This window comes from Balaenoptera musculus, chromosome 19 (assembly GCF_009873245.2).
Source record: "Balaenoptera musculus isolate JJ_BM4_2016_0621 chromosome 19, mBalMus1.pri.v3, whole genome shotgun sequence".
Classification (NCBI taxonomy): Eukaryota; Metazoa; Chordata; class Mammalia; order Artiodactyla; family Balaenopteridae; genus Balaenoptera; species Balaenoptera musculus.
The window spans coordinates 901859-928798 of record NC_045803.1 but is presented as its reverse complement, the minus strand read 5'-3'; the positions used below and the strand labels follow the sequence as shown (position 1 = coordinate 928798).

The following is a 26940-nucleotide window of genomic DNA, read 5'->3' as shown; positions in this document are numbered from 1 at the left end:
GTGGGTCTTACGCACGTCCTCACCAGGTGAAACGTGAACTGGAATGGGCCAAACCACAGTGTTTCAAGAACTCTGCAAAAGTACCTTGCTCCAGTAACATTTTTGCTTAGTGACACCTTTAGCAATCAAACATGTTTAGCCAAGACTAGCTTTCTGACGCCAGCACCAATCAAAATACTTTGAATTATGTAGACATTCCCCTTTTTGTCTTTAAAAACCCCTGACTTTCACTCCCTAGTAGGACACTATTTGGGTTGCTACCCGAATCTGTGTATCCTGAGCTGCAATTCTTTGACCCAAATAAACGCTTCTGCTTGATTTTGCCTCAACAGTTTTTGGTTGACAGCATCATTTGTCACAGATAGTTTATCCTAACTATACCTGGTAATTGTGGTGACCATCTGTGTTAGCGAATTAGCTTTATCTAGAGGAAAGACAAACTACTTTGGGAAGTTTTTTCAAATTGGAGCAAGGCACCCACCGAGGTTAGTCTCCTACCCTCCCACGGGACCAGGAGATAGGTAAGCTAGCTCCCTTGATGTTTGCATTTCAAGAAGGTGGGACTAAAGATGTTTCCATTTTAAAGAAATGGTTCCTAGGTTCTTTTTTTTTTTTTTTTTTTAATGCTTTCCTTTTTTAAAAATTTTTTATTTATTTATTTATTTATTTTTAATTTATGGCTATGTTGGGTCTTCGTTTCTGTGCGAGGGCTTTCTCTAGTTGTGGCAAGTGGGAGCCACTCTTCATCGCTGTGCGCGGGCCTCTCACTATCGCGGCCTCTCTTGTTGCGGAGCACAGGCTCCAGACACGCAGGCTCAGTAATTGTGGCTCACGGGCCCAGCTGCTCCGCGGCATGTGGGATCTTCCCAGACCAGGGCTCGAACTCGTGTCCCCTGCATTAGCAGGCAGATTCTCAACCACTGCGCCACCAGGGAAGCCCGGCTCCTAGGTTCTTAAGAAAGACTATTCTGGGTCATGAATCTGAAAAACAAAAAAGCCCAACTGACAAAAGTCCTATCTAGTATTCAAAGGGATGCATTTTAAAGAGATAAGGAAGTGCGTAGCAGTTCTCTAAGCTAAATGCTCTGACCAAAGACAAGGGAGAATCTCCCCATTTTCAACAGGGAGAATTAAGCCTCATATTTAATTTGTATTTCACACATGGGGAAACACAGTGTAATTGACATTACAGTGTAATAGATGTAGATTGAAACACAGTGTAATAGACATGGATCTGCCTAACAAAATACCCTTCGCTAAAAAAATCAGGGAGGCAGTCAGAGTCTAAATGGCATTTGGAATCCTCTTCATACGAAGTATAGAGAGAGGGCCATTGGTTAATCAGATTTTTATCTCTTTTTTGTCTTGAAAATTAAAAGTATTACAGGGCCCACTTAGGGAACTATGGCTTTATAAGCTTAAAACTTCCTCACTGGGGAATCCGCCTAAACCCTGTCACTCTTTGTCCTGTTTGTAGCCCTCTCTTCCATTCTTTTGCTTCCCTCTACAGTATTCTGAGTTGGCTGAAATACCTCAGTGTCCCTTGAGTTTGCAACTTCCTTGTGGAGGAGACACATTCCTGGATAATGGATGTTCAGCCTGGTTGTGTTCAAATCTCTGACATTGTCAGGCTTCTCAGATTCCAGATGGGAAAAGAAAAGTCTGTTAAATCATTCATTTTTCTCCTGTGCATACACAGTTCCACGGATTAGTCACTCCATCTTTTGATTGAGCCAAGGGTTACAAAACATGGTTTGAAAAAGTCTGCTAGACCTGATTGAAATACATTTGGAGGTTAACAAAACTCAGTTAAAAAGGAAACAATGGGACTTCCCTGGTGGCACAGTGGTTAAGAATCTGCCTGACAATGCAGGAGACACGGGTTCGAGCCCTGGTCCGGGAAGATACCACATGCCATGGAGCAACTAAGCCCATGTGCCACAACTACTGAGCCTGCGCTCTAGAGCCCGCAAACCACAACTACTGAGCCCGCCACAACTCCTGAAGCCTGTGCGCCTAGAGCCCGTGCTCCACAACAAGAGAAGCCACCACAATGAGAAGCCTGCACACCGCAAGGAAGAGTAGCCCGTGCTCACCACAACTAGAGAAAGCCTGTGCGCAACGAAGACCCAATGCAGCCAAAAAAAAAAAAGATAAATAAATAAATAAATTTTAAAAAGAGAAAAAACCACAAAACTTGTGAAATGTACTTATTGATAATATCTGGAAAAATAATTGTTCTAACATAGGATGAAAGAAAACCATTAATCTTCTAATGCTTTACAGAGGTTTGGCTCTTTCTTTTTATTTATTTATTTATCCTTTATTGAAGTACAGTTAGTTTACAGTGTTGTGTGGTTCCGCTCTTTATATTGCTACATAAAATCTTGGTGAAAGGTGTTTTTGAAGGAAAAATTGTTGAACTGTGATTTTGAATAATGGCCTTGGCTTTTAGGTTACTAGATAAGAAGAAGCAGGAGAGCCTCAGAGATTTGCTTTCAAGAGGCTTTAGACATTTGATTTGTGTATGTAGATGTTTACAAATTATGTTTTTAAAATTCGTATAATGTCCTTATCAATTTGACTTTTTGAACAAATTAAATTGATTGAATAATATCATTTGTGAAATGAAATTACATCTTCTTGCTGATTTTATCACCATATAAAAAAATGTCATCACAGTATTGTAGTTTAATAAGACCTAAGATTTAATTTCTAATGATTTCAAGTTTATAAATTGCATACATTGGATTTATGGGTGAGCTAAGTTATTATTTCCACAAATTATTATTTCTTTTTCTTTGTTTGTTTTTTGGTCATGCCACACAGCATGCGGGACCTTAGTTCCCCAACCAGGGATCGAACCCGTGCCCCCTGCACTGGAATTGTGGAGCCCTAACCACTGGACCACCAGGGAAGTCCCTCTACAAATTATTCTGTCTCCTTAGTTCAGAGTCTGGACATGAAGTATCCTTCATTCTGTCTCAGCCCCTTCTGTCTTTCCTGAATGTTCACACAGCTTCCCAGCACCAACCCTTCACAGGCACTTCTCTCTCTCACTGGAATATTCTTCCCAACACTCAACATATAGTAAATTATTGCAGAATATTTTTTTCATACACAGAAATACATTCTCAAGGTATCTTTTCTTGAGCCTTCAGACTAGGTCAAGTCCAGTAGTTGTATTTTGTCATAATCACCTAAATTTGATCTCCCAGCATTTACAGTAATTTAAGTTGTGTAATAATTTGTATAGATGTATGCTTAAAGACTGTGTCCTGGCTAAACTTTTTTTTTTTTTTAAACCAAAGCTAAGATACCACCAAGTGTAAAACAGACCATTATTTTATAGGTATTTTAGAAAGAAAAATGCTGTGATAAGGTGCCTTAATGATAGTTTTATATGATACAGGAGTCAGTCACGGAGTCCTTTGTTACTTTCAAATTGCTTACATTCTGAAGGATTTGGCAACTTCTGCTGTGATTTGCCACACTCAGTTGAAGCACTAGGACTAGGATGAAGCCTATGAACTCGATATCACAACTGCTCAGCCACAAGTATAAGATGCTATTCAGTATATGATATCTCCCAATTTTAGAGCTGTTAGAAGGAAGAAAAATGTGTGTCCTAAGATCATTGAAATATATCGCAATCCCTATGAGGACTGGAGCTACTGGTCTAATTTAGGTAATTGAATTACCTAATAGTACTTGGCCCATAGTAGAGGCTTAGCCTTACCTAATGGATGAATGGACATATGAATATTTTGTAAAGAACAGAAACCTTCAGGTCTTGTGACAGATTTAGAGAAAATTACCTTTTGCCCCAGCAGAGGAAATAGAGCCTGGAGACAGAGTTGTTGTTATTGATGAGCACAAAGGGAAAACATTGGGGAAAGATGTCTCCACAAATGCAACAGTATTTATCCTTATACCCTTATACCCTTGGATTATCAAATAGCACCATGTAAAGTACCAAGATGAAGGAAAGCAAGTAGAAAGTGACAAAGGTGCACATCAGGATCAGGATGGTTTGGGTGGCTCTGGTCTCAGGAGAATCTGGGGCAGCGCTGGGTGCTGTGAATGTATCATACTTGCCTCTTGTGCCTGTAGAAGATGCTCACTGTGGAGCCATTAGACCAGGCCATAAGGCCCAGACACACATCAGTGAACACATGTTATATTTTTATATCGTGACTAGAGAACAGTTATCCCTGAGAAGGGGGTGAACCAAAATATGTCACCCCAATTTGGCACAATGATTTTTTCTTTCTTTTTTAATGTATTTTTGGCCATGCGGCGAGGCATGTGGAATCTTAATTCCCTGACCAGAGATCGAACCCACACCCCCTGCAGTGGAAGTGAGGAGTCTTAACCACTGGACCACCAGGGAAGTCCTTACATTGATTATTTTGAGTTCAAGGCACTTAAGAAACAGCAGGTGCAAGGACACTCTGACTCTTTTTCTTCCTTAAAGCAGGACATAGAACTCCCACGTGGATGTTATCTTCCCTAGAGAAGGAAAGAAGACATTCTCATCAACTCAGAGATGGCACCAGAGGAATCTGCAAACAATACCTTACTCCATTAGTTTCCCTCCATATGTTTCCCTTCCCACAGTTTGCCCCCTGTGGAAGCCTAAAACTGCTTTCCTCTCTCCTGTCATTTCTCTACAACTTTATTGTTCTTTGTTGAAGTTGCATAAAAGCTGGAGTTCTGAGACTCCATTTTGAGTTACTTCTGGTTTAGGTTTCTCCCACAGGGTGTGCACTGCACTCATTCATAAATTGCTTGTTTTTCTCTTCTTTTTTATAAATGTATTTATTTATTTATTTATTTATTTATTTATTTATGTTTGGTTGTGTTGGGTCTTTGTTGCTGTGCGAAGGCTTTCTCTAGTTGTGGTGAGTGGGGGCTACTCTTCATTGCGGTGCGCAGGCTTCTCGTTGTGGCTTCTCTTGTTGCGGATCACAAGCTCTAGGCACGCAGGCTTCAGTAGTTGTGGCACATGGGCTCAGTAATTGTGGCTTGCGGGCTCTAGAACTCAGGCTCAGTAGGTGTGGCGCACGGGCTTAGTTGCTCCACGGCATGTGGGAATCTTCCTGGGCCAGGGCTCGAACCCGTGTCCCCTGCATTGGCAGGCGGATTCTTAACCACTGCGCCACCAGGGAAGCCCTTGTTTTTCTCTTCTTGATCCGTCTTTTTGTTACAGCCAAAAACTCAGAAGGTTCTAGAGGGAACATCATTTTCCTCTCTTACACATACTAAATATGGACATAAACTCCAAAATTCTTCCCCCACCCCAGTCTTAACCCCATTTGGGTCACACACAGTCTGCAGACATGGACACCAACAAAAGATTTGGCAACAGGCTCAGTTACTCTGCAAGTTTCCAAGCACTGCTTGACCCAAGAAATTACACATAATTTGTAGTGTAAATACTTAGAAAGGTGGACAGTGTATGCTTTTAAATGCTAAAATTAATCCCTACCTTTCCTTTATTGAATTACAGGATGTACAACTACTGTCTTTTACAATTTTTATTCACCTCAAGAGGAAGAAAATATTTCTGTTTGCTGACCCCTGGTTTTCCACAGTGCCAATGACCCTGATAGACCCAGGAACTCCCTTAGTCTGAGTCAGGGAGAGGGTGTTCTGTTTTGAATTGTGGTTAAAAATATGTATCACATAAAATTTATCATTTTGTTATTTATAAGTGGCATTAAGTACATTCACATCCTCCTTGTGTAAACTCTTATTAGTTCAGTCTTTAAAACAACCCTGGGGGGGAATTCCCTGGCGGTCCAGTGGTTAGGACTTGGTGCTTTCACTGCAGAGGGCCCAGGTTCAATCCCTGGTTGGGGAACTAAGATCCCACAAGCTGCGCGGCCCAAAAACAAAACAGAAAGTAAAATAAAACAACCCTGGGATCACAACTTAGAGTCACAATTTGCCCAAAGAGAGCACCCGTCTTGATTCAGAGGTGCCATTTGTGGGGTTCAATCATGTTTATCCATCTTCCTTCTTCTTTCTAGTGGTGAGGAGGTAGTGTGTGACATCCAAAAGTGGCTAGATGATAGCACTGTAAATTCAAAGTCCTACACACCAAATCTGCCGTACACATCCAGAAATCTTTTAGGTTCATGTGCTGGAGACCCCGGCATCTATAACTAATCTTCTCCATGTTTTTCTAACCTTCACTCTCCCTCTTTACGCCTGGTATCTTCCCTGATCATTCACGGAGAAATTAGATCCCAAACGGCAAGAGTCATCTTCCCACCACATAAGAAAGGAATATGCATGGGCCTGCACCCATCTTATACTTCAGCCTCCCCAGCCCCATCGTGTCAGAAAAATGTCCCTCTTTCTGTCAAAAGCCAAACATGAGGTAAAAGACATAAATGGAGGAGGAACTAGTCTTGTTTTGAGCTACAGACACTTAAAATATATATATATACACACACCCCGCCAAAAACAGCAGAAACCTGCACGTGGACATTAACGGTGGCTTTTTTCATAACTGCCAGGACTAGGAGGCAACCGAGATGTCACTCAGGAGTTGAACGGACACAGATGGGTACATTCATGCAAAGGAATTATTTGGTGCTAAAAAGAAGTGAGCGAGCTATGGAACTGTGAGGCGACAGGAGGGGAACCTTAAATGCATATTACTCACTGAAAGAAGGCAATCTGAAGAGGTTGCATACCTTATGGTTCCAACTATATATGATATTACGGAAAAGGCAAAAGTTTGGAGAGGGTAAAGAGATCAGTGTGTTGCGAGGCGTTGTAGGGGGTCGGGGGTTGGGGTGGGGGTGAATAGGGGGAGCACAGGATTTTTAAGATGGAAACTATTCTCTATGATACTATAATGGTGAGATAGATTGGTCAAAACCCACAAAATGTACATCAAGAGTGAACCCTAATGCATGTAGACTCAACACACTGATGCGGAATGTTGATAGGATAGTAGAGAAGGGGAAGGCTCTGAGGTCTCTCTCTCTCTCTCTCTCTCTCTCTCTCATTTGTGAGGGTGGTGGGAATCAGCGATGGCAGAGGAGGGGGCATATTGGAACAAACTGTACTCCAGTTTTGCTGTGAACCCAAACTGCTCTTTAAAAAAACAAACAAACAAAAAATAAAGAGTTGAAGTTTTGTTTAACATATAACCTTTCAATATCTTCACCTGACATCTGCTCTTTATTTCACTGTATACACAATTTCCCACCAGATGGCTCCAAATACTGCTCTCTTTTGCCATGGACACCAATGACTTCTTTGGTGAACATCTAATGCTCACTTTCCATTTACCATCTTACTGGACATTCTAACAGCTGTAGGGAAGGAAAAATTCTCCTCTTCCCTCTTTTTAGGGTCCCTGACTGGGCCTAAGGTTGAAACTGACAAAAGACAGATTAATAGAAGAAGAGCACACACATTTTATTAAATGTTTACATGTACATGGGAGCTTTCATGAGAGATCGAAGACCCAAAGATATGACAAGAACAGGAAGCTTTTATATCTTTTAGACAAAGAATCAATTTGTGAAGAATTGACAAGACAGAGAGGTCTGGGCTGTGGGTAGTTCACGGTGAAGAAGTGAACTAGGAAGATAGGCATGAGATTAGTAAGGTTTTGTTGGTACAAACTGCTCAGTCCCCAATTCTCCCACTCACATTTCCTGTCTCTGATGATTAAGAATGTCTTCCTCCTGGTACAGGGAGGGTACCTTTCACATGGGAGTTTTATCTCCTGCTCTCAGGAAGAAAAAGGAGTGTCAGAGCATCTTTCCTGCATCTGCTGTGTCATAAGTACCTGGAATTCAAAATAATTGATGTGCCAAACAGTGGGTGATATTTTGGGGTGACATGTCCTGGTTTCCTTTAGAGCAGTTCAGGTAAGTGGCTCACTAATCTTGGTTTCTTGGAATACTGTTCTCTCTGGCTCCTGACAACCAGAGGTTTCTCATTTCACTACTACCTTTCTTGATGCTCCTCCACAGCACTGTTCACCAGCATAGGCTCCTCTGCCTGGGTGTTAAAACTTGAAGTGCATCTGTTGCTCCACGCTGGGCACTACAGTCTATTACCGATATGATTAAAAAAATAAATAACCTCTGAGTGGTCTAGTCCATTTCTAAGTCATTAAGAACTCTATGCTTATAAACCCCAGATTTCAACTCCTTCCAGAATTAGATATACAACCATCTAGTTGGTTTTCTGACTTGGATGCCTCACAGAAATGACATATTAAAAGTGGTCCAATCCTAAAAATTCTGCTTCCTTACACTGGCCACGCCCCAGACTTCCCCCTGTCTGAATGGATTGTACCACTGTTCACGCAGTGACTCTTTTCCAAACTCCAGAAGCGTTTCCTCATCCTGTATGTCCCCATGTCATAGACAACCCATTGCCCAGTCCTGCCCATTCTTCCTTCGCTATGTATGTCCAAACACTTCTTATTTGCTGTCCAATCATATCTCTTCCTCTTGGGTGAAATGCCTGTTCTGTGTTTTGTCTATTTTGTATTTGGATTTTTTTTTAAGATAATAGTTTTGAGAGTTCTTTCATGTTCATATCTGATGTGTGGTTTGCTCATGTTTTTTCCCTGCTTCAGTCCTTGGTCCTTTCATCCTCTTCAGATGGTGTTTCACAGCCTAGGTTTTTAATTTTGAAAACTTCCAATGTCTCTATTTCTTTGTATGGATCACACTTCTGGTGTCAGATTTTAAAATCTCTTTGCCTGACCCTAGATCCCCATTTTTTTTCCTGGAATTTTTTCCTCTGAAGTATGTTCTAGTGTTAAATTTTACATTAACGTGAGTGATCCATTTTGAATTTGTACGAGGTGTGAAGTTAAGGTATTTAGGTTAAGGTTTTTTTTTTTGTTTGCTCGCTTGCTTGCTTTTGTGTTTTGCTGTGGATGTCCGATTGCCCATATCATAGAGAAGCCATTTTTTCTCCAGTGAATTGCTTTTGCACATTTGCCAAAAATCACTTGGGCTTAGGCATATTTGTTTGAATCTCTGTTGTGTTCCATTGATCAACGTGTCTAACTGCAAACATCACATGGTCTCTATCAGCTCTATAAATAAGCCTTAAATTATGGGCAACTTTATTCTTGGATTTTGAAATTGCTGTAGTGATTCTAGTTCCTTTGCCTGTTCATCTATCTTTTAAAATAGAAATACATGTACTTAAAAAAAAACAAAACACAAAAAACAAAACCAAAGGAAATTCTGCACCTTAAAAAAAAATTTCATGGAACAATTCACCATCAACATTAACCTCACTTCAAACACACACGGTCTCTCTTTCATACTGTTGCATTGTACAGACATGTTGGAAGTTTATTTAGTAAAAGGCTATTAATCCTCTCCTATTTTTTATGGTAAGTAATGATGAGATCAGTATTCTTATCACTCCATGTACATTAGCACCAGTGTTCCCCACATCCATTTTTTGTCTTTGAACTTTGTTATGGTCAATGCAGAGGCAGATTTTGTTTAAACTTCTGTGTGGTCGAGTTATAAATTATTTCCTTCATGTCTTCTGGGCTTTTTTTTTTTTTTTTTTTTTTTTGCTTTAGAAAGACCTCTGCTCAAAATGATAGAATTAAAATATCCGGGCAGGGCTTCCCTGGTGGCGCAGTGGTTGAGAGTCTGCCTGCCAATGCAGGGGACATGGGTTCGAGCCCTGGTCCGGGAAGATCCCACATGCCGCGGAGCAACTGGGCCCGTGAGCCACAATTACTGAGCCTGCGCGTCTGGAGCCTGTGCTCCGCAACAAGAGAGGCCGCGATAGTGAGAGGCCCGCGCACCGCAATGAAGAGTGACCCCCGCCTGCCACAGCTAGAGAAAGCCCTCGCACAGAAACGAAGACCCAACACAGCCAAAGATAAATAAAATAAAAATAAATTAAAAAAAAAAAAAAATCCGGGCAGTCCCTGGTCGTCCAGTCATTAGGACTCGGCACTTTTACTGCCAAGGACGCGGGTTCATCCCCCTGATCCGGGAACTAAGATCGCAAAGCCACACGACTCAGCCAAAAAAAAAAAAAAAAAAATTTCACCCGTTGTTCTCCATGAATCTTTGTACGGTTTTAGGTGTACACTGCCTGCTGCAGAATTTTTCTAAGTCCTCCCGGGAACTCGCTGGTGCCATTCTGGGCAGCGCGAGTGACGGTCCCGGGCTGAGAGACGCGCTCCGAGGTAGGCCGGGACTAGGTCCAGCACCCCGGGGGGCCGGCAGTGCGCCCTCGTCGGTCCGGGATGCGAATCCGTCCCGCTGACGTTGGCGCCGGTTGTCGGGCGCCATTTGGCAACCACGTTTATATTGTCCCTTCCCTCTTCCGGAGTTCGGGCAACGTCTTCAGGGGATGGGATTCGGCCGCGGTGCCCGAAGCAGAGTTCCGGGAGGCCGGCGGGACTGGCGGGATCGTCCCGGTCGTGCCGGGCGGGCGCGCCTCGTGCTTTCTCCGGAGGTTGTACCTGCAGACTCATGGGGAAGAGACTGCGGCCGCCCGGCCAGAACGACCAGCCTCTGCTGGGGCTCCTCCGGCTGCCGAGGGGAGCTGGAGCGGGTCTCCCGGGTCCGGAGGTGGGAACTAGGCCAGAACAGGCTGTGCGGGGAGGCCCATGGAGGGCCCCACGGTCTGGGCAGTGGGCTCGCGTGAGGTTCCGGTAGGTGGACTTTGCCCCACCTCTCTCTCCCGCAGCCAGGACACTGCGGCCGGCGGGCAGTGTGCGCTCCGCGTCGCGGGGGAGGCGGGAACTCGTGGGCGACTGTGGGCTGTTCGGCTGGCTCCTAAGGTCGTGCTGCACACCCTGGCTTCAAACCCTATGACTCCTCAGAGGTCTCCTCGCGCCTCCTGACCTGCACCCTCTGGGGTTGTGCGGGGATGGGGGTTCCCCGCCAACAAAGTTTGTCTGACTCTTGGCGGTGGGGTCCCTCTGCTGGTGCAGTTATGAATAACGCCGGTAACTGCGAAAATTCATGTGAATTGTGGGATCTGGTGGTCACTCACAGCTTGAACTCACTTGTGGACCCGGCTTCCTCCTGGGGCTATGCCTCTCGGCGTTGCTTGATGATCCGTTTCTGTGGAGCGTACCTCCCGGGTGCGCGGCTGGCGGTGCCGTCACAGGGCCTATTCCACCACCTCTGGGTAAGGGGGGCATCCCTCTCTTCCCCTTGGAAATTCGCCCCTACCTGCGTTTAATGGTTCGTGAGCTGGGCTCCCTATTGTGTGCTTCCCTTTGACAGGATGTGCTCTCAAAGGACTATGACCCCCGCCAAAAATATAACTCTTTTCTTCAAAGTCTGAATCCTTGGAGTGGAATAGTGTCTTATCTGTGGCCCCATGACATCTCTTGACCTCTGCAGTGGCCTTCTTTTCCTTGAACAGTTGAAAGTATATTCTGGCCTCAGGCTCGTTACCATGGTGTTTCCTCCCACCCCCCAAATCTCGTGCCCTCACCTTCATCAAATGTGGATTTGGAACATCCTTTACCCATGAGGCTTTTTTAAAAAAATTTTATTTATTTTTGGCTGTGTGTTGGGTCTTCGTTGCTTTGCATGGGCTTTCTCTAGTTGCGGCGAGCGTGAGCTACTCTTCCTTGCAGTGCATAGGCTTCTCATTGACGTAGCTTCTCTCACTGTGGAGCAGGGGCTGTAGGCGCACAGGTTTCAGTAGTCATGCCACGTGGGTGCAGTAGTTGTGACTCACAGGCTCAGTAGTTGTCATGCACAGGCTTAGTTGCTCTGTGGCAGGTGGGATCTTCCCGGACCAGGGATTGAACCCGTGTCCCCTGCATTGGCACGCAGATTCTCAACCACGGTGTCACGAGGGAAGCCCTACCCATCAGGCTTTTCTTTTCCCCAAAGTTAAATTTTAGAGCCCAATCCCCTGCACTTGTTACTATAAATCAGCCTTTCTCCTTAGAAACTTTCGTCCTATTAACAATTTTATTAATTTTCATAATTAAAAATAATTAAAATTATTTTTTAGAATAATGTGTGGCACACACAGTAGAGATTTTTTAAGTAGGTGTGTTCAAAAGCAACAAATAAATGCTCTGATGTGCATTTCCCCCAGTTTGGGCCAGTTTCATGAAGCTGGCTTTTTTCTTATTCTCCCTTCCAAGTTTCTACTGTGAAAGTTTTAAGAAATTTTGAGGGCTGATGGAAATTCAACACAGCCATGTGTGGGGTTACTTCTCAGATCGCAGCATCTTTTGATGACTCTTCCCTGACACCAAGTAGTTTTCAGGGATTAGATGTTTTCCCCTAGCTAATCCTGGCTGACTAAATCCATCTGCTATCAAATCCCCAGGGCCTTTTTTAAAGCAAACATATAAAAACGTACGTTTTTTCCCCTTGTACTTTCCCAGTCCCCCTTCCTCCTCATTCAAAGGTATCACTGGATGGAGTTGGAGTTAAACTTTGTCATCAATCTATTATGTACCCTGCCAAAGATACTGTGATTTGCTTAGGGATATTTCTCTTAAACGTTTAGTTATCAAAATTCCAAGTTTCCCAAGTGAAGTGAATTTATACCTATTGACAGGGTGAAGAGTGTTTTAATCATTTGAATTTTCTTGAAGAAAACATTCTAGAGTGATTAAAAAATACTGTTAATGTGAAAATGATAATAGAAATATTCCATAAGAAGTTTCCTAAGTTTTTATGTAGGATTCTATTCCACTTTACCACTACAGTTAAAGAAGTCTTGCAAAAGTCAGGGCTCAAATATTTCCCTTGGTGCACTTACTGTGCTTTACAAAAAAGTACATACAGGTTGTGGTGATTTTTTTCTGCTTATAGGTGTGGAGTGCTCTCTGAAGGGGTACTTTTTAGTGAAATGACAGGTTTTTTCACTCCTTTCAAGTCACTTTGAGGCTAGTATATTCTGGTTCCCAGCCTAGTGGCAGTAGTACTCTCAGCTGGGAATGCCCAAGGCTCACCTGGAAGACACTTATACCTTCACCAGGGCCAACCAACACTGTGGCTGGGCCACCCCTTGCAGTTCTCTTAGTTTTTTGAAGTGCTTCCTACCTAGGATCATGATAAGAGAACTGCAAGAGGTGGTAGGAAGCACTTCGAAACTATCAAACTTGAGGAAGACATCACTCACAGATTCTGGAGGGCACCCTGGGGGCATGCCACAGTGAGGTTGTGGGTGGAAGGAGCAGGGACCTGAAGCTCTGCCTTATTAGGGTCCAAGGAAGGATGGGGGTGTTCCACGGGTTCACCCTTCCTTTGCAAATTTACACCAGAAGGGTTGGGAATTAGGGTGTAGGAAGGAGAGTTCCTCACAATCTTGCACATACAGTACCTGAAAAAGTTCCTGGCTGTGTGGCGCTGTGGTAGTAAAAACAATGCAACAGATGTGCACCATCAAGACACTTCAACTTGCCCTCATCTCTTCAATTAGTGGGGCGGTCAGCATGTTAAATAGTTTGAGAGACCCAACAAACCACATCTAGAATGTTGCAAACCCTAGTGGAATGATTGGGGAACTTCAGAGAGGTAATATCTACCTACCTCTAGATTAAGAAATTTATGAAACACAAAAGCTTTTAAGGTGGGAAGTCTGAACACTGATATTGGAGCTGTGAAAGGTTTACATCTTAGAAATGAACTCTGAAGAGGGTTTATGTGTTATATAATAATTCACTAATATAGTGGGGCTAGATGAAACAAGTTACCCCTAACATGAAAAAAACAAAGGAGGCTTCATCGCCTGTTCCTTTCCATTGTGTATATACAATAAGGCTTTATTTGTAACAGCCGAAAATAGGAAACAAGCCAAATGGCCATTAACAGAAAAGTGGGTAAACAAATTGTGGCACATCTAGACAGGATATAGTACTCAGCTAGAAAAAGAATGAAGTATTTACATAAGCAAACATTTACGAATCAGAAAATATTATGCAGCATGGAGGGAAAACACAATTTTTAAAAAGTAAACATAAAATTCTCTGAAACAAACTAATTTACTGTGTGAGTAAATCAGTAGTTGTGAGGGCAGAAAGAGATTTTAAAAGGGTATATTCTCTGGTAGCCTAGAGGTTAGGATTCTGGGCTTTTACAGCCACGACCCAGGCTTGATCCCCCAAGCTGTGTGGTGTGGCCAAAAATAAAAGGGAAGTAACTATGAATTACAGATATGATAACCATCAGGATTATTTTTAATGGTTTCATGGTTTTTACACTATGTCAAAACTAACCACACTGTACAATTTAAATTATGTCAATAAACCTTTGTAAGAATTTGTTTAAATAGAAATCTGATCCCCCCCCATTTTTTTCATAACCAAAGGTTTAGAAAGCTTGGGAAGGGCAGCCCTCCAAGAAGGGAAAAAGTATTCAAAAAGATCATTTGAGTTGGCAGGAACAGCTGCTAGGTCACAAAAACTAGATCTCTGGACTCCAGGATCTCCCTTCTGTCTATTCTCATTTTCTTCTCTATGCAGCAGTATCCTTTGAGTGAACAGCCCTGAGGCTACACGAGTATACACAGCTTTATTTGCTCTGACAATGACTGCAGCTACAGGAAGGACACAGCTATGGCATGTACACCTCATCCAACACAATGTAGCCACAGTCACAACATTTGTGGAGGCACCTTTAGAGAAGAGGCACACCTTTCTCACTGCCACAGCCTCCTCCAGTGCGTATGAATCACATCCAGTGTGTGTGAATTTAGGTTCCAGCCTCACCCGTCTTATTACAACCAACACCAGAAAACCCAACTCTAGACATGAAGGCACGTGATTCCTTTGCAGTACCTGGGGAACAGCTTCCCCACAGTAGTGCAGCATTATGTGATATCCCTGGGAAAAGGGAACTGATTTATACTTCTCACAGAGGCACTAGAGGTGCTTCCTCCCTTGAAAATTACTCCTCCTACTGTTCTGTAGAGAATGGGACAGAGACATCTGCCTTCCCTGATCACTGCAAGGGACATACACACTATTGGAACCTGGAAACTACTAAGTGGTAGAGGTGAGGCTTCTGCCACAGAAACTGGAAGGGACATAATTCAGGCAACGGAGCCAGCAGTAGAATATGCAAAGAGGATCCTAAAAGCTTTCCACAAACCTAGAACTCATGGGGAACCTTCCCACTCTGGATGCTCAGCTGTATGAGGGTTCAATGTCAAGCAGATGGCTCCCTCACAAAGACACTCTAGTCTAGTACACTGAAAACCCATGTTCCCTGTAGGTCTCAGAGACCTTTAGATGAAGGTTTTCCCAACTTTGCTGCACAAATAAAATTTATCCAGGCTGTGAACTTCTGTTGAATTACAGACCATTGGCTGTAACTGGTTTTTTCCCAGTCACTGCCATTCATGAGGTTATCTGGTGTGAAGTTTTCTGTGTTGAATGATGTGGGAGCTTTGACTAAAGGACTTCCCACATTCCCCACACTCATAAGGCTTTTCTCCTGTGTGTACTCTCCGATGCTGAATGAGGTTGGACTTTTGGCTAAAGGATTTCTCACACTCGTCACACTTATATGGTCTGGCTCCAGTGTGAATTCTCTGGTGTTGATTAAGAGTGGAGCTGTGGCTAAAGGATTTCCCACATTCCCCACACTCATAAGGCCTTTCTCCAGTGTGAATTCGCAGATGCTGCACAAGTTTGCATTTGTAGCTGAAGGATTTTCCACATTCACTACATTTATAAGGCCTCGCTCCACTGTGAATCTTCTGGTGCTGAATGAGGTTGGAGCTTTGGCTAAAGGAATTCCCACACTCACCACACTTATAAGGCCTTGCTCCAGTGTGAACTCTCTGATGTTTAATGAGAGTGGAGCTGTAGCTAAAGGACTTCCCACATTCGCCACACTCATAAGGTCTCACTTTAGTGTGAATTTGTAGGTGCTGCACAAGTCTTAATTTGTAGCTGAAGGCTTTCCCACATTCATTGCACTTATAAGGCCTTGCTGCAGTGTGACTTCTGTGGTGTTGAATGAGTCTGTAGCTTTGGCTAAAGGATTTCCCACATTCACTGCACTCATAAGACCTTGCTCCTGTGTCAGGTCTCTGGCAATTAATAAGGATGGAACTTTGGTTAAAGGGTTTCTCACAGTCATAGTAACTTTCTCTAGTGTGAAGTTGCTCATCCTGAAAAAGTGTGTATTCATAGCTGAACAATTTCTCATACTCACTGTACTTGTAATGACTTTTTCCGCTATGAAAGGACTCCACACACCTGGAGCTGCTGTGTGGCTTTGCCCCTTTGAGAGTGGCCTGATGCTGGAGAAGATTCAACATAGCCAGGAAATCCTTCCCGACTTCCTCGCAGGTGAAGGGCTTCCCTGAAACATGGAACCTGTAGGTCGTCACAAATGAGGCCCTATCTATGTCCCTTTTGAATGGCTTCTCATCATTGTGCTTCTGGTGCTGGTGATGGTTTGGACTGAACCAAAATTGTTTTCCACATGCCTCACAGGTGTATGATTTCTGCCCAGCAGGCAATCCTTGGTACTCAGGCAGATACAAAATGTCTCTCCCGGCCATGACACACTTCTCACAGGGGTGAGTCTTCTGAATGGATGGATCTGGAGTTGGAGTCTTGCGCAGTGACATTTGTTCTACAGAAACACTCTGCACAGAAAATGCCTCCTCATCCTCCATTCCATACCAACAACCTGAAAGCACAGAAATGCCGGTGAAATGCATGTTGTCTTTGGTGGTGGGGGGATAGCCCCAACACAAATGTGTCAGACACACCAAAGAATGAGGCCATTGGATTGTTTTCAATATGAGGTTGATGAAAGAGCTGCTTTGAAGTACTGGGACTCTGAAAGCCCTAAGAAGTAGGGAGCCCTTGCAAGATGGAGGCTGTCAGAGTGGCGTGCAGCACAGGAAGAAACACCTCCAATTCACTTCTCTGCCAACGCCCTTCAGGAGGGCCTTGGCTGCTGATGACATTTCAGTGCTGCGTTCAAGTATCCAGGCCTAGGAAGATATGGTTGCAACTGACTACATGGTATTCAAAGTCTATTTAATGATATGTGCATGCCTTGCAACACATTATGTGGGACCTAATTCTGGGGAACATTGTAGAGGGAACAGTAGAGAAAAGGTGACACATGAAGGTAGAAAGGTGGGGACAGCCAGGGACCCAGAGAAGAATCAGAAGTTATAGAAGTGTCCAGCGTAAGGAAGGAAAGGTAGAAATGATGTGTGGTCACTGGCATCACCATCAACACACTGGTGGACACAGGACAGGTTCTGTATGATCTGAATACAGTCTCAATGTCATGCCCTCCGCCAGTTGCCATTCACCAAAGAGAGACCTGCTCTGAGCCCATCTCGCCATGGCTGGAGTCATGTCCATCCCAGCACTCTTCTTTCTGAACCCCAGCTGAACAACTGCCTGGGACCTAAGTCCTAAGGCAACGACAGGACAGGTGATGGACTAGCATTGGCCCAGAGAAATTCTGCATATTATAAGAATAGCCCAATGGGAATTCCCCTCCGTCCAGGGATTACGATTCTGCACTTTCACTGCCAAGGGCCCAAGTTCAATCCCTGGTTGGGGAACTAAGATCCCACAAGCCATGGGGCATGGCCAAAAAAAAAAAAAAAAAAGCCCATCGTCCCCAAAGGTAGTCAACATATTAGCAATAGCAACTGCTGGCACAGACAGGAAGAATGTCAACAGAAAGGAGAGAGAAAAACCTGGGCAGAGGAGCCATGGATCTGGACAGTTACCCAGCCAGGGAGAGAGAGGGCAAGTAAGGTGTGATCCATCAGGCTCACTGGGGCAGCACACCAGTGGCTGCAGGTTCAAGAAGAGGGCAGTCGCTCAGCCCAGCCCTGTTGACCACAGCACCCAGCCAGGGAACTGGGAAAGGAGGCAGAACCTACTGTTCAAATGTGAGAAGATCAGAGTCTAGCCCAAGGTACTGGGGTGGGTGCGAGGGCCTTACCCAGTGAGGTCACAAGTGCAAAGTTCTCCAGCATGACATCGTGGTACAGGCATCTCTGAGCCTCATCAAGGAGCCCCCACTCCTCCCAGGAGAAGTACACAACCACGTCTTCAAAGGTCACACTACCCTGCCATGATGGGGAGAAATGAAATCACAAAAAGCCTCTCTCCCAAGGATCCACAACCCATCACCCACACATCTATCCCATGCTTACCCTCCTCCCAAGCTCTCCAACTCAGAGGCGACACCAGGCCCTGGTGCCACTAATGTCACTCTCTCCTCATGGTCCTGCCTGCAGGGCCCCACCAGCCCCCAGCCAGGCCATATCCCTGGGATACCCCAGAGCGTACCTCCCAGGTACAACCAAATGTAGACTCAACCTGCACTCTTAAGTCCCTAATACCAAGGATGTGGAATCATCAGCTCATGCTCCCTCTCCGTGTGCACATCTTTCTTAGCACCTCTTGCCTCTGTGCACCCCGTAAGTGCATCCCCACAGCCACAGGAATTCCATTTGTCTCCCCGTTACTCATCATACAGCATCAAGAGTGCCCTGCTACTACAGACCTCTGCAGGACCCCACCTCCTGCTACGGCTACCATAACAAAGTACCACATAGTGGCTAGCTTAAACAACAAAAATTTGTTTTCTGACAGTTCAAGTGTTGGCAGGGTTGGTTGCGTTTACAGCCTCAATCCTTGGCTTATTGATGGCTGTCATCTCCCCGTGATGTCACGTGGTCTTCCTTCTGTGTCTGAGCCCAAATTTCTTATTATTACAAGGACACTAGACATGTTGGATGAGGGTTCATATTAATAAAAAACCCTATTTCCAAACACAGTCACATGCTGAGTTACTGGAGATTAATACTTCAACATAAGACCTTAGGGGGACATAATTCCACCCGTAACATGGGGCCGAGTAACTCACAGCTGTCCTATTCATCCCTGAGCTCATCAACCAGCCTCAGAGGATCCACAAAAGGTCACCACAAAATTCTGGTGAGTCAAGAATGGTGAATAAGCAGCAGCCCCATCCTCAGGGTCATCCTGCCTCAGTTACTCCTAGGCCTCTGCATTCACCTCATGTCCACTCTTCCCTTGGAAACCGTGGCTGCTAGATTATCCTCTCCTCCCTCAATGACTACCTCTCTTAAAACCTTTTACCTATGTCTGAGAGACCACTTCCTCCAACCTGGTGCCCAAGAAAGAGACCCAGAATTGACACCTACTCTCTTCTTCCTGACCTGTTAATAATATTACCACCAGGACAAGAATTCCCCTTCCTAAATGTGACAGAAAGCCCCACCCAATCCACCAAGCAGTCACCACCCATGTGTGTCTAATGCTGAACTCTGTCTCAAATTTCTAGACTTCTCTTCCCTGCAGCTAGATGGAACAGGTTAAGGCATGTGTAAGTTTACCTCCATCTTATGACCCAACCCCCCCCCCCCAACTGCTCCTACCACCTCCAAAATCAAAACCCACTTCTCAGGGAGACATTCCAGGCCTGAGTCCTGCCTCCCTGCTCTGTTCTCATCAGAAGGAGACTTATATTTCCCTGAATATTCCCAGCTTGGCCTCACCTTCAAGCATCTGGCACATACTGGTACCTATGCCCTTGACGACTTGACTTTACTAATTTCTGGAATTGGGAACACCTCCATATAACTTCCAGCCTCAGTTGACGTTTCTCCAGGGTCCCAGACTAAAGGCTGGGAGAATGGCAGGTGAAGGGTCCCAGGATACCACAACCCCAGACACCACATGCATATAGGGTCATGATCAGTGAGACCCTAGGACACCCTCCCCTTACTTGTGTAGATTCTAAAAGCACTTCAACTGTTATGGGAACCAGTGGGCAGAGGTCAGTGGAGGCAGGCAACCATGGTGGAGCTCAGTGGGCTCTGGTCTCCATTATAGCTCTGCTTACCACTGGAGCAAAGAGACCTCAGGCTGTCTAAACTCTGGGATTCAGTCCTCAGTGCTGACTCTTAGCAGCTATGTGACCTGCACAAGGACTCAGTCTCCCTGTGCTTCACTGTCATCAACCCTCTCTAGTCTGTTCTTCCTTTAAAAAGCCTCTTGGAAAACTTCAGTTGTCTTCTTTGTTGAAATTCCCCACGGTTCCCAGGGCCTTCAGAATGAAGAAACAACCCCCTGAGCCTGCCAATCCAGGGTCACTCCACCTCAATTCTCTGTTGCCTAAAGAAACAGGTTTCCCGAATCCTCCGACCTCCAAACCTATACACCTGCCGGTCCCTTCACCTGTGACCCTCTCCCACGTGCCATCACACTGTCTGTCAGAAACAGGGCCCCAGGGCCCCACCCATGGCCGCCTCACCATCCTGGACACCGGGGCCTGGGCTGCGGGCACGGGAACAAGTGCCCCGCACTCAGGGCTTTAGTGTCTGGTGGAGTGAGGGTGGTGAGGGCCTGGAGGATGAGCATTTACCTGAGGTGGGTCCCTCAGCACCGCCGCCGCCATCGGAGTCTGTGGGTGGAGCAACCCAATGCTTCAGATCCGACTCTGTGCAGCAAGGACAATTCCTCTTGGTCGTGTCTCCTCTTTAGTTTGGTCACCTCAGACCAGACCCAGAGCTCTGGAACCTCTGAGTAGGAAACAGACTGCCACTAGGAGAATGCCGGAAGTCCCGCCCTGACACAATGGCACGCATGGAAATGCCCCTGTCCTGGACCTTCATTGGCTCCACGCTGACGTGAATTTGCTGGCTCAGGGTCCTCTGGGCAATGTAGTTCTCACAGCAGTGAATAAAACACTGAATTAAAGAGTAAATAAAACACTGAATTAAAGCAGTGGATAAAACTCCTCTGTATATTTTATCTACTTAATGAGTTTAAATAGATGAAAATATAAAATCTTTAAGGATATTTTGAGGTATTTACTTTTTTGGCCATGGCTTGCAGCTTGTGGGATCTTAGTTCCCCAACCAGGGCTGGAACCCCCACCCTTGGCATTGAAAGCACAGAGTCCTAACCATTGGACCACCAGGGAACTCCCTTGAGGTATTTACTCTTGAATTGAGCTGCCAAAGATCACACCGGCTCTCTGTGAGAATGATTTAGTGACAGTGATTTGCTAATCTACATGTATATAAATCATTTGGTATGAAAGACGCTAAGAAGTTCTAACTAAAAATACCATGTAAAGTAACAAGGGACAAGCACTCCCTACAAGTGCATGTGCATGCACAAACCATTGCATGACTTCATAAGCACTAAGAACATTTCCAAAATATGTGAATTCTTGAAAAAGTACAATAACTGCACCAAGAAAAACTTTTGGGATCTTGATTTAGAAAACATTACAAAGCTCATAATTTTCTTGGGGAAACAGCAGGTTTTATATTCCAGGTAATGGAGCCCTATTCAAAGGACCATCTAGGTAAGCCACTAAGTGCTTACACAGAGCCTCTGAAGACTGAATACATTAGATAAATCCCATAGAGAAAACATTCAGATCCTCAGTTGATTAGATGATAAGACTCTCCTGCAAAGAAGCAACTCTTACTATGAGAAAGAGTGATTCTGCTGAATTTATCAGATACAAAGGCAGGGGACCAAAATATGCCACATTGGCATAGGGATTATCTTGAGCTGGAGGCAGATGAGAATCAACACATGCAGAAAGAAACCTTCCCAGAACATCCCTTATCTGATTAAAAGCAGAAACTTTTGAGAAATGAGGAGTCAGACCTGAGCTCCTCACCAAGACCTGGCTCTACTCAACAGCCTACAAACTCTAGTGCTGGATGCCTCAGGCCAAACAACCAGCAAGACAGGAACACAGCCCCCACTCATCAAAAAAAAAAAAAAAAAAAATGAAATGACAAAAAAATATATGTTACAGATGAAGGAGCAAGGTAAAAAAGTACAAGACCAAATAAATGAAGACAAAATAGGCAACCTACGTGAAAAAGAATTCAGAATAATGATAGTAAAGATGATCCAAAATCACGAGTCGAGAAAATAGAAGAAATGTTTAACAAGGACCTAGAAGAACTAAAGAACAAACGGGCTTCCCTGGTGGTGCAGTGGTTAAGAATGCGCCTGCCAATGCAGGTGACAGGGATTCGATCCCTGGTCCAGGAAGATCCCACATGCCGCGGAGCAACTAAGCCCACGGGCCACAACTACTGAAGCCTGTGTGCCTAGAGCCCAAGCACTGCAACGAAGAGTAGCTCCCGCTCGCTGCAACTAGAGAAAAGCCTGCACACAGCAACAAAGACCCAATGCAGCCGAAAAAATTAATTAAATAATTTTTTAAAAATAAAGAATCCGTCTTGCAATGCAGGGGATGCTGGTTCGATCCCTGGTTGGGGAACTAGGATCCCACATGCCGTGGGGCAACTAAGCTCGCACGCTGCAACTACTGAGCCACACACTCAAGCCAGCGTGTCACAACTAGAGAGAAGGCCGTATGCCAAAAATAAATAAATATTTTAAAAAAAGAAATGGAAAGGAGAAATTCCAACTGACACCGCAGAAATAAAAAGGATCCTAAGAGACTACTACAAGCAACTCTATGCCAATAAAATGGACAACCTGGAAGAAATGGACAAATTCTTGGAAACATACAACTTTCCAAGACTGAACCACGAAGAATTAGAAAATATAAACAGACCAATCACAAGTAATGAAATTGAAACTGTAATTAAAAATCTTCCAACAAACAAAAGTCCAGGACCAGGTGGCTGCACAGGCGAATTCCAACAAACATTTAGAGAAGAACTAACACCTATCCTTTTCAAACTCTTCCCCAAGCTCATTCTATGAGGCTACCATCACCCTGATACCAAAGCCAGACAAAAGTATCACAAAAAAAGAAAATTACAGACCAATATCACTGATGAACAGTGATGCAAAAATCCTCAACAAAATACTAGTAAACAGAATCCAACAACACATTAAAAGGATCATACACCATGATCAAGTGGGATTTATCCCAGGGATGCAAGGATTCTTCAATATACACAAACCAATCAATGTGATACACCCAATTAACAAATTAAAGAATAAAAACCATATGATCATCTCAATAGATGCAAAAAAAGCTTTTGACAAAATTCAAAACTCATTTATGATAAAAACTCTCCAGAAAGTGGGCATAGAGGGAACCTACCTCAACATAATAACAATCATATATGACAAACCCACAGCAAACATCATTCTCAATGGTGAAAAACTGAAAGCATTTCCTCTAAGATCAGGAAAAAGACAAGGATGTCCACTCTTGCCACTATTATTCAACAGAGTTTTGGAAGTCCTAGCCACAGAAATCAGAGAAGAAAAAGAAATAAAAGGAATACAAATTGGAAAAGAAGAAGTAAAACTGTCACTGTTTGCAGATGACATGATACTGTACATAGAGAATCCTAAAGATGCCACCAGAAAACTACTAGAGCTAATCAATGCATTTGGTAAAGTAGCAGGATACAAAGTTAATGCACAGAAATAGAAATAAAGGAAACGTTCCCATTTACCATTGCAATAAAAAGAATAAAAGACCGAGGAATAAACTTACCTAAGGAGGTAAAAGACCTGTACTCAGAAAACTATAAGACACTGATGAAAGAAATCAAAGATGACACAAACAGATGGGGAAATATACCATGTTCTTGGATTGGAAGAATCAATATTGTAAAAATGACTATACTACCCAAAACAATCTACAGATTCAGTGCAATCCCTATCAAATTAGCAATGGCATTTTTCACAGAATTAGAACAAAAAATGAATCAGACTCCCTGACCTCAGGCTACACTACAGGGCTACTATGGTAATCAAGACAGTATGGTACTGGCACAAAAACAGAAATATAGATCAATGGAATAGGACAGAAAGTCCAGAGATAAACCCACACACCTATGGTCACCTAATCTATGACAAAGGAGGCCAGAATATACAATGGAGCAAGACGGCCTCTTCAATAAGAGGTGCTGGGAAAACTGGACAGCTACATGTAAAAGAATGAAATTAGAACACTCCCCAACACCATACACAAAAATAAATTCAAAATGGATTAAGGACCTAAATTTTTGACCCACCTCCTAGAGTATTGAGAATAAAAACAAAAATAAACAAATGGGACCTAATAAAACTTAAAACCTTTTGCATAGCAAAGGAAACCATAAGCAAGACGAAAAGACAACCCTCAGAATGGGAGAAAATATTTGCAAATGAAGCAACTGACAAAGGATTAATCTCCCAAATATACAAACAGCTCAAGCAGCTCAATATCAAAAAAACAAACAATCCAATCCAAAAATGGGCAGAAGACCTAAATAGACATTTCTCCAAAGAAGGCATACAGATGGCCAACAAACACATGAAAAGATGCTCAACATCACTAATTATTAGAGAAATGCAAATCAAAACTACAATGAGGTATCACCTCATAGTGGTCAGAATGGCCATCATCAAAAAACCTACAAACAATAAATGCTGGAGAGGGTGTGGAGAAAAGGGAACCCTCCTACACTATATGGAGAAGAGTATGGAGGTCCCTTAAAATACTAAAACTACAACTACCATATGACCCAGCAATCCCACTACTGGGCATATACCCTGAGAAAACCATAATTCAATAAGAGTCATGTACCCCAATGTTCATTGCAGCACTATTTACAATAGTCAGGACATGTAAACAATCTAAGTGTCCACTGACACTTTATCCATGAATGGATAAAGAAGATGTGGTACATATATATATATAATGGAATATTACTCAGCCATAACAAGGAATGAAAGTGGGTCATTTGTACAGATGTGGATGGACCCAGAGTCTGTCATACAGAGTGAAATCAGAAAGAGAAAAACAAATATTGTATATCAATGCATGTATGTGCAATCTAGAAAAATGGTACAGATGAACCTAATTCCAGGGCACAAATAGAGATGCAGACATAGACAATGGATGTGTGAACACAGAAGGGGAAGGGGATGGTGGGATGAACTGGGAGATTAGGTTTGACATAAATACACTACCATGTGTAAAACAGATAGCTAGTGGGAACCAGCGGTATAGCACAGGGAGCTCAGCTCGGTGCTCTGTGATGACCTAGATGGGTGGGACCTAGGAGGGAGGCAGGGAGGGAGGGAGGGGGTATATGTATACATATAGCTGACTCAATTCCTTGTACAGCAGAAACACAACATTGTAAAATAATTATACTCCAATTAAAAAAAAAGATAAAGGACCAGATTCAGAGCCCTTCCCTTAATAATTAAAGAACTGGGGTTATTTAAAAAAAAAATTTCAAATCAGCATTGGATTTCTACCATCAAACTCCCAAAACCTGAAAAAGCCACACGTTACTTTCGAGCGACATCTTTGAATAATTATTTACACAATAGTTTCATTAGGGAACTGGTGACCAAAACCACCTGCCTTGGCCAGGCCCGCTTGCCTGAGCTGTCTCACAACAGGAGGTTCCGATAAGGAACAAGGTGTGGGAGCAGAAAGCTAACCCAAAAACTAACCGGGAGGGGCCAAAAGAGGGAGGAGACGACCAACCTCCCAGAGCCCTTCTCGCTGGATCCATCTTGGCTGAGAGATGTGTGAGCCACCAGGAAGGACCCTAAGTCAGACTATGGGCCAAGCGAGATGACTGGCCAGAGACAACCTGGAAGCTAACCCTGTCACCATAAAACATGAGACTGTGAGCCACGTGGCAGAGCAGTTCTTCCTGGGATCCCTCACCCTGCTGCTCTCTGCGCGGGCATCACTTCCCAATAAAGTCTCTTGCTTTGTCAGCACGTGTGTCTCCTCGGACAGTTCACTTCCTAGTGTAAGACAAGAGCCCACTCTTCGGCCTTGGAAGGGTTCCCCTTTCCTCGACAGTTTCTTTTGTATCCTACAACTACTATGAGTTATTTCAATTGTTATTCAATAGTGGATGCAAAATTCCCAACAGATTAACTGGCATACTTTATAAGACTATAAACATACAAAGAAAAATTTATTAAATACACGATTGAATGTCCTGGAGGGAACTTAAAGCCCAGAGGCCATATTTGGAAAAAAGATGTTTGCCTTACACAGCAGACAAACAGAACTTAGAGACAGGGTTGTCACTGCTAATCAGCACAAAGGGACAAAATGTTGAGAAATACAAAGACGCAAGTGAAGAAACGTTTTCATCAGCCCAGAGCTTGGGTTTACAACTAGGGCCATCTAAAAGGACAAAATAGAAGTGAATAAGTAAAAAAGCCAAACATGCTCACCAGGATCAGGATGGTGCATGTGGCTCTGGCTTCATAGGAAGGTCCAGAAGAAAGTCTATTGCTGAGAATGTATTGGACTTACTGCTTGTATCTGTAAAGAACAAAGACAATAGAGTCATTAGCCCAGACCGCAAGGCTCAAACACATTACATCAATATCATAGATACTGACGATATTTCCTCTCAATCTATCTGGAATATCCCAGGAAGATATGCATATGTTCCCCCCCCCCCCCATACTTCTGTTTCTGCTCCTCGCTACTCTCACAGGAATGTTAATATATACCAGGAGTTTCAGGATACAGTCGAGGAAATAGGAGAAGCCAATGTACTCAGTGGATGGAGCTAAGAATTTGATCTCCAAAGAGGTACTGGGACAAAGGTTAATGGCCTAGAAACTACTCAGGAAGCAAGTCATGCTGGGGGAAAGCTCCATGCCCTTTCTGTGTAAACAGAAGACATGTTGACTTCCAGCATCATCCAATCCAAAACATGCCATTGGTAGATGATCCCTTTAGAGAAAGAACCAACTTGTTAGCAAAGACCAACTGACCCACAGAGGTCTCAACCCATGCCCCAGTTTGAGTTACAAAGTTATAAAGAGTGAGGAATTTCCAAGGATCCCAACCCAGTCTGAATGAAGATAATATGCAAAGTAATGTTAGTAGAAACTACTCCATCAATTTAGAAAGTACGTTAGAGACTGATTTTATTTGAATCTACCAGAAAATTGATTTGCTCACATAGCAAATT

At 43.7% G+C, this 26940-nt stretch overlaps 2 protein-coding genes across 5 annotated transcripts in view; both read right to left on the bottom strand.

The window, feature by feature from the left end:
* Positions 1 to 20447, bottom strand: part of LOC118885219 (zinc finger protein 211-like) — a 189000-nt gene extending 168553 nt beyond the window's left edge. The window contains exon 1 of the mRNA XM_036833716.1: positions 20397 to 20447. The gene's annotated coding sequence lies outside the window, so the exon portion shown is untranslated. The remainder of the gene's footprint in view (positions 1 to 20396) is intronic.
* LOC118885225 (zinc finger protein 211-like) overlaps positions 13748 to 26940 on the bottom strand; it is a 28689-nt gene continuing 15496 nt past the window's right edge. The window contains exons 2-5 of one of the 4 annotated variants that reach the window (XM_036833721.1): positions 26189 to 26279; positions 20397 to 20721; positions 17943 to 18069; positions 13748 to 16655 (exon numbers count right to left, since the gene is read on the bottom strand). In XM_036833721.1, the coding sequence (XP_036689616.1) occupies positions 15358 to 16655; positions 17943 to 18069; positions 20397 to 20429 (1458 nt within the window). In that variant the 5' untranslated portion in view covers positions 20430 to 20721; positions 26189 to 26279 and the 3' untranslated portion in view covers positions 13748 to 15357. The remainder of the gene's footprint in view (positions 16656 to 17942; positions 18070 to 20396; positions 20722 to 26188; positions 26280 to 26940) is intronic. The other 3 variants (XM_036833723.1, XM_036833724.1, XM_036833722.1) reach the window with 3 other exon arrangements.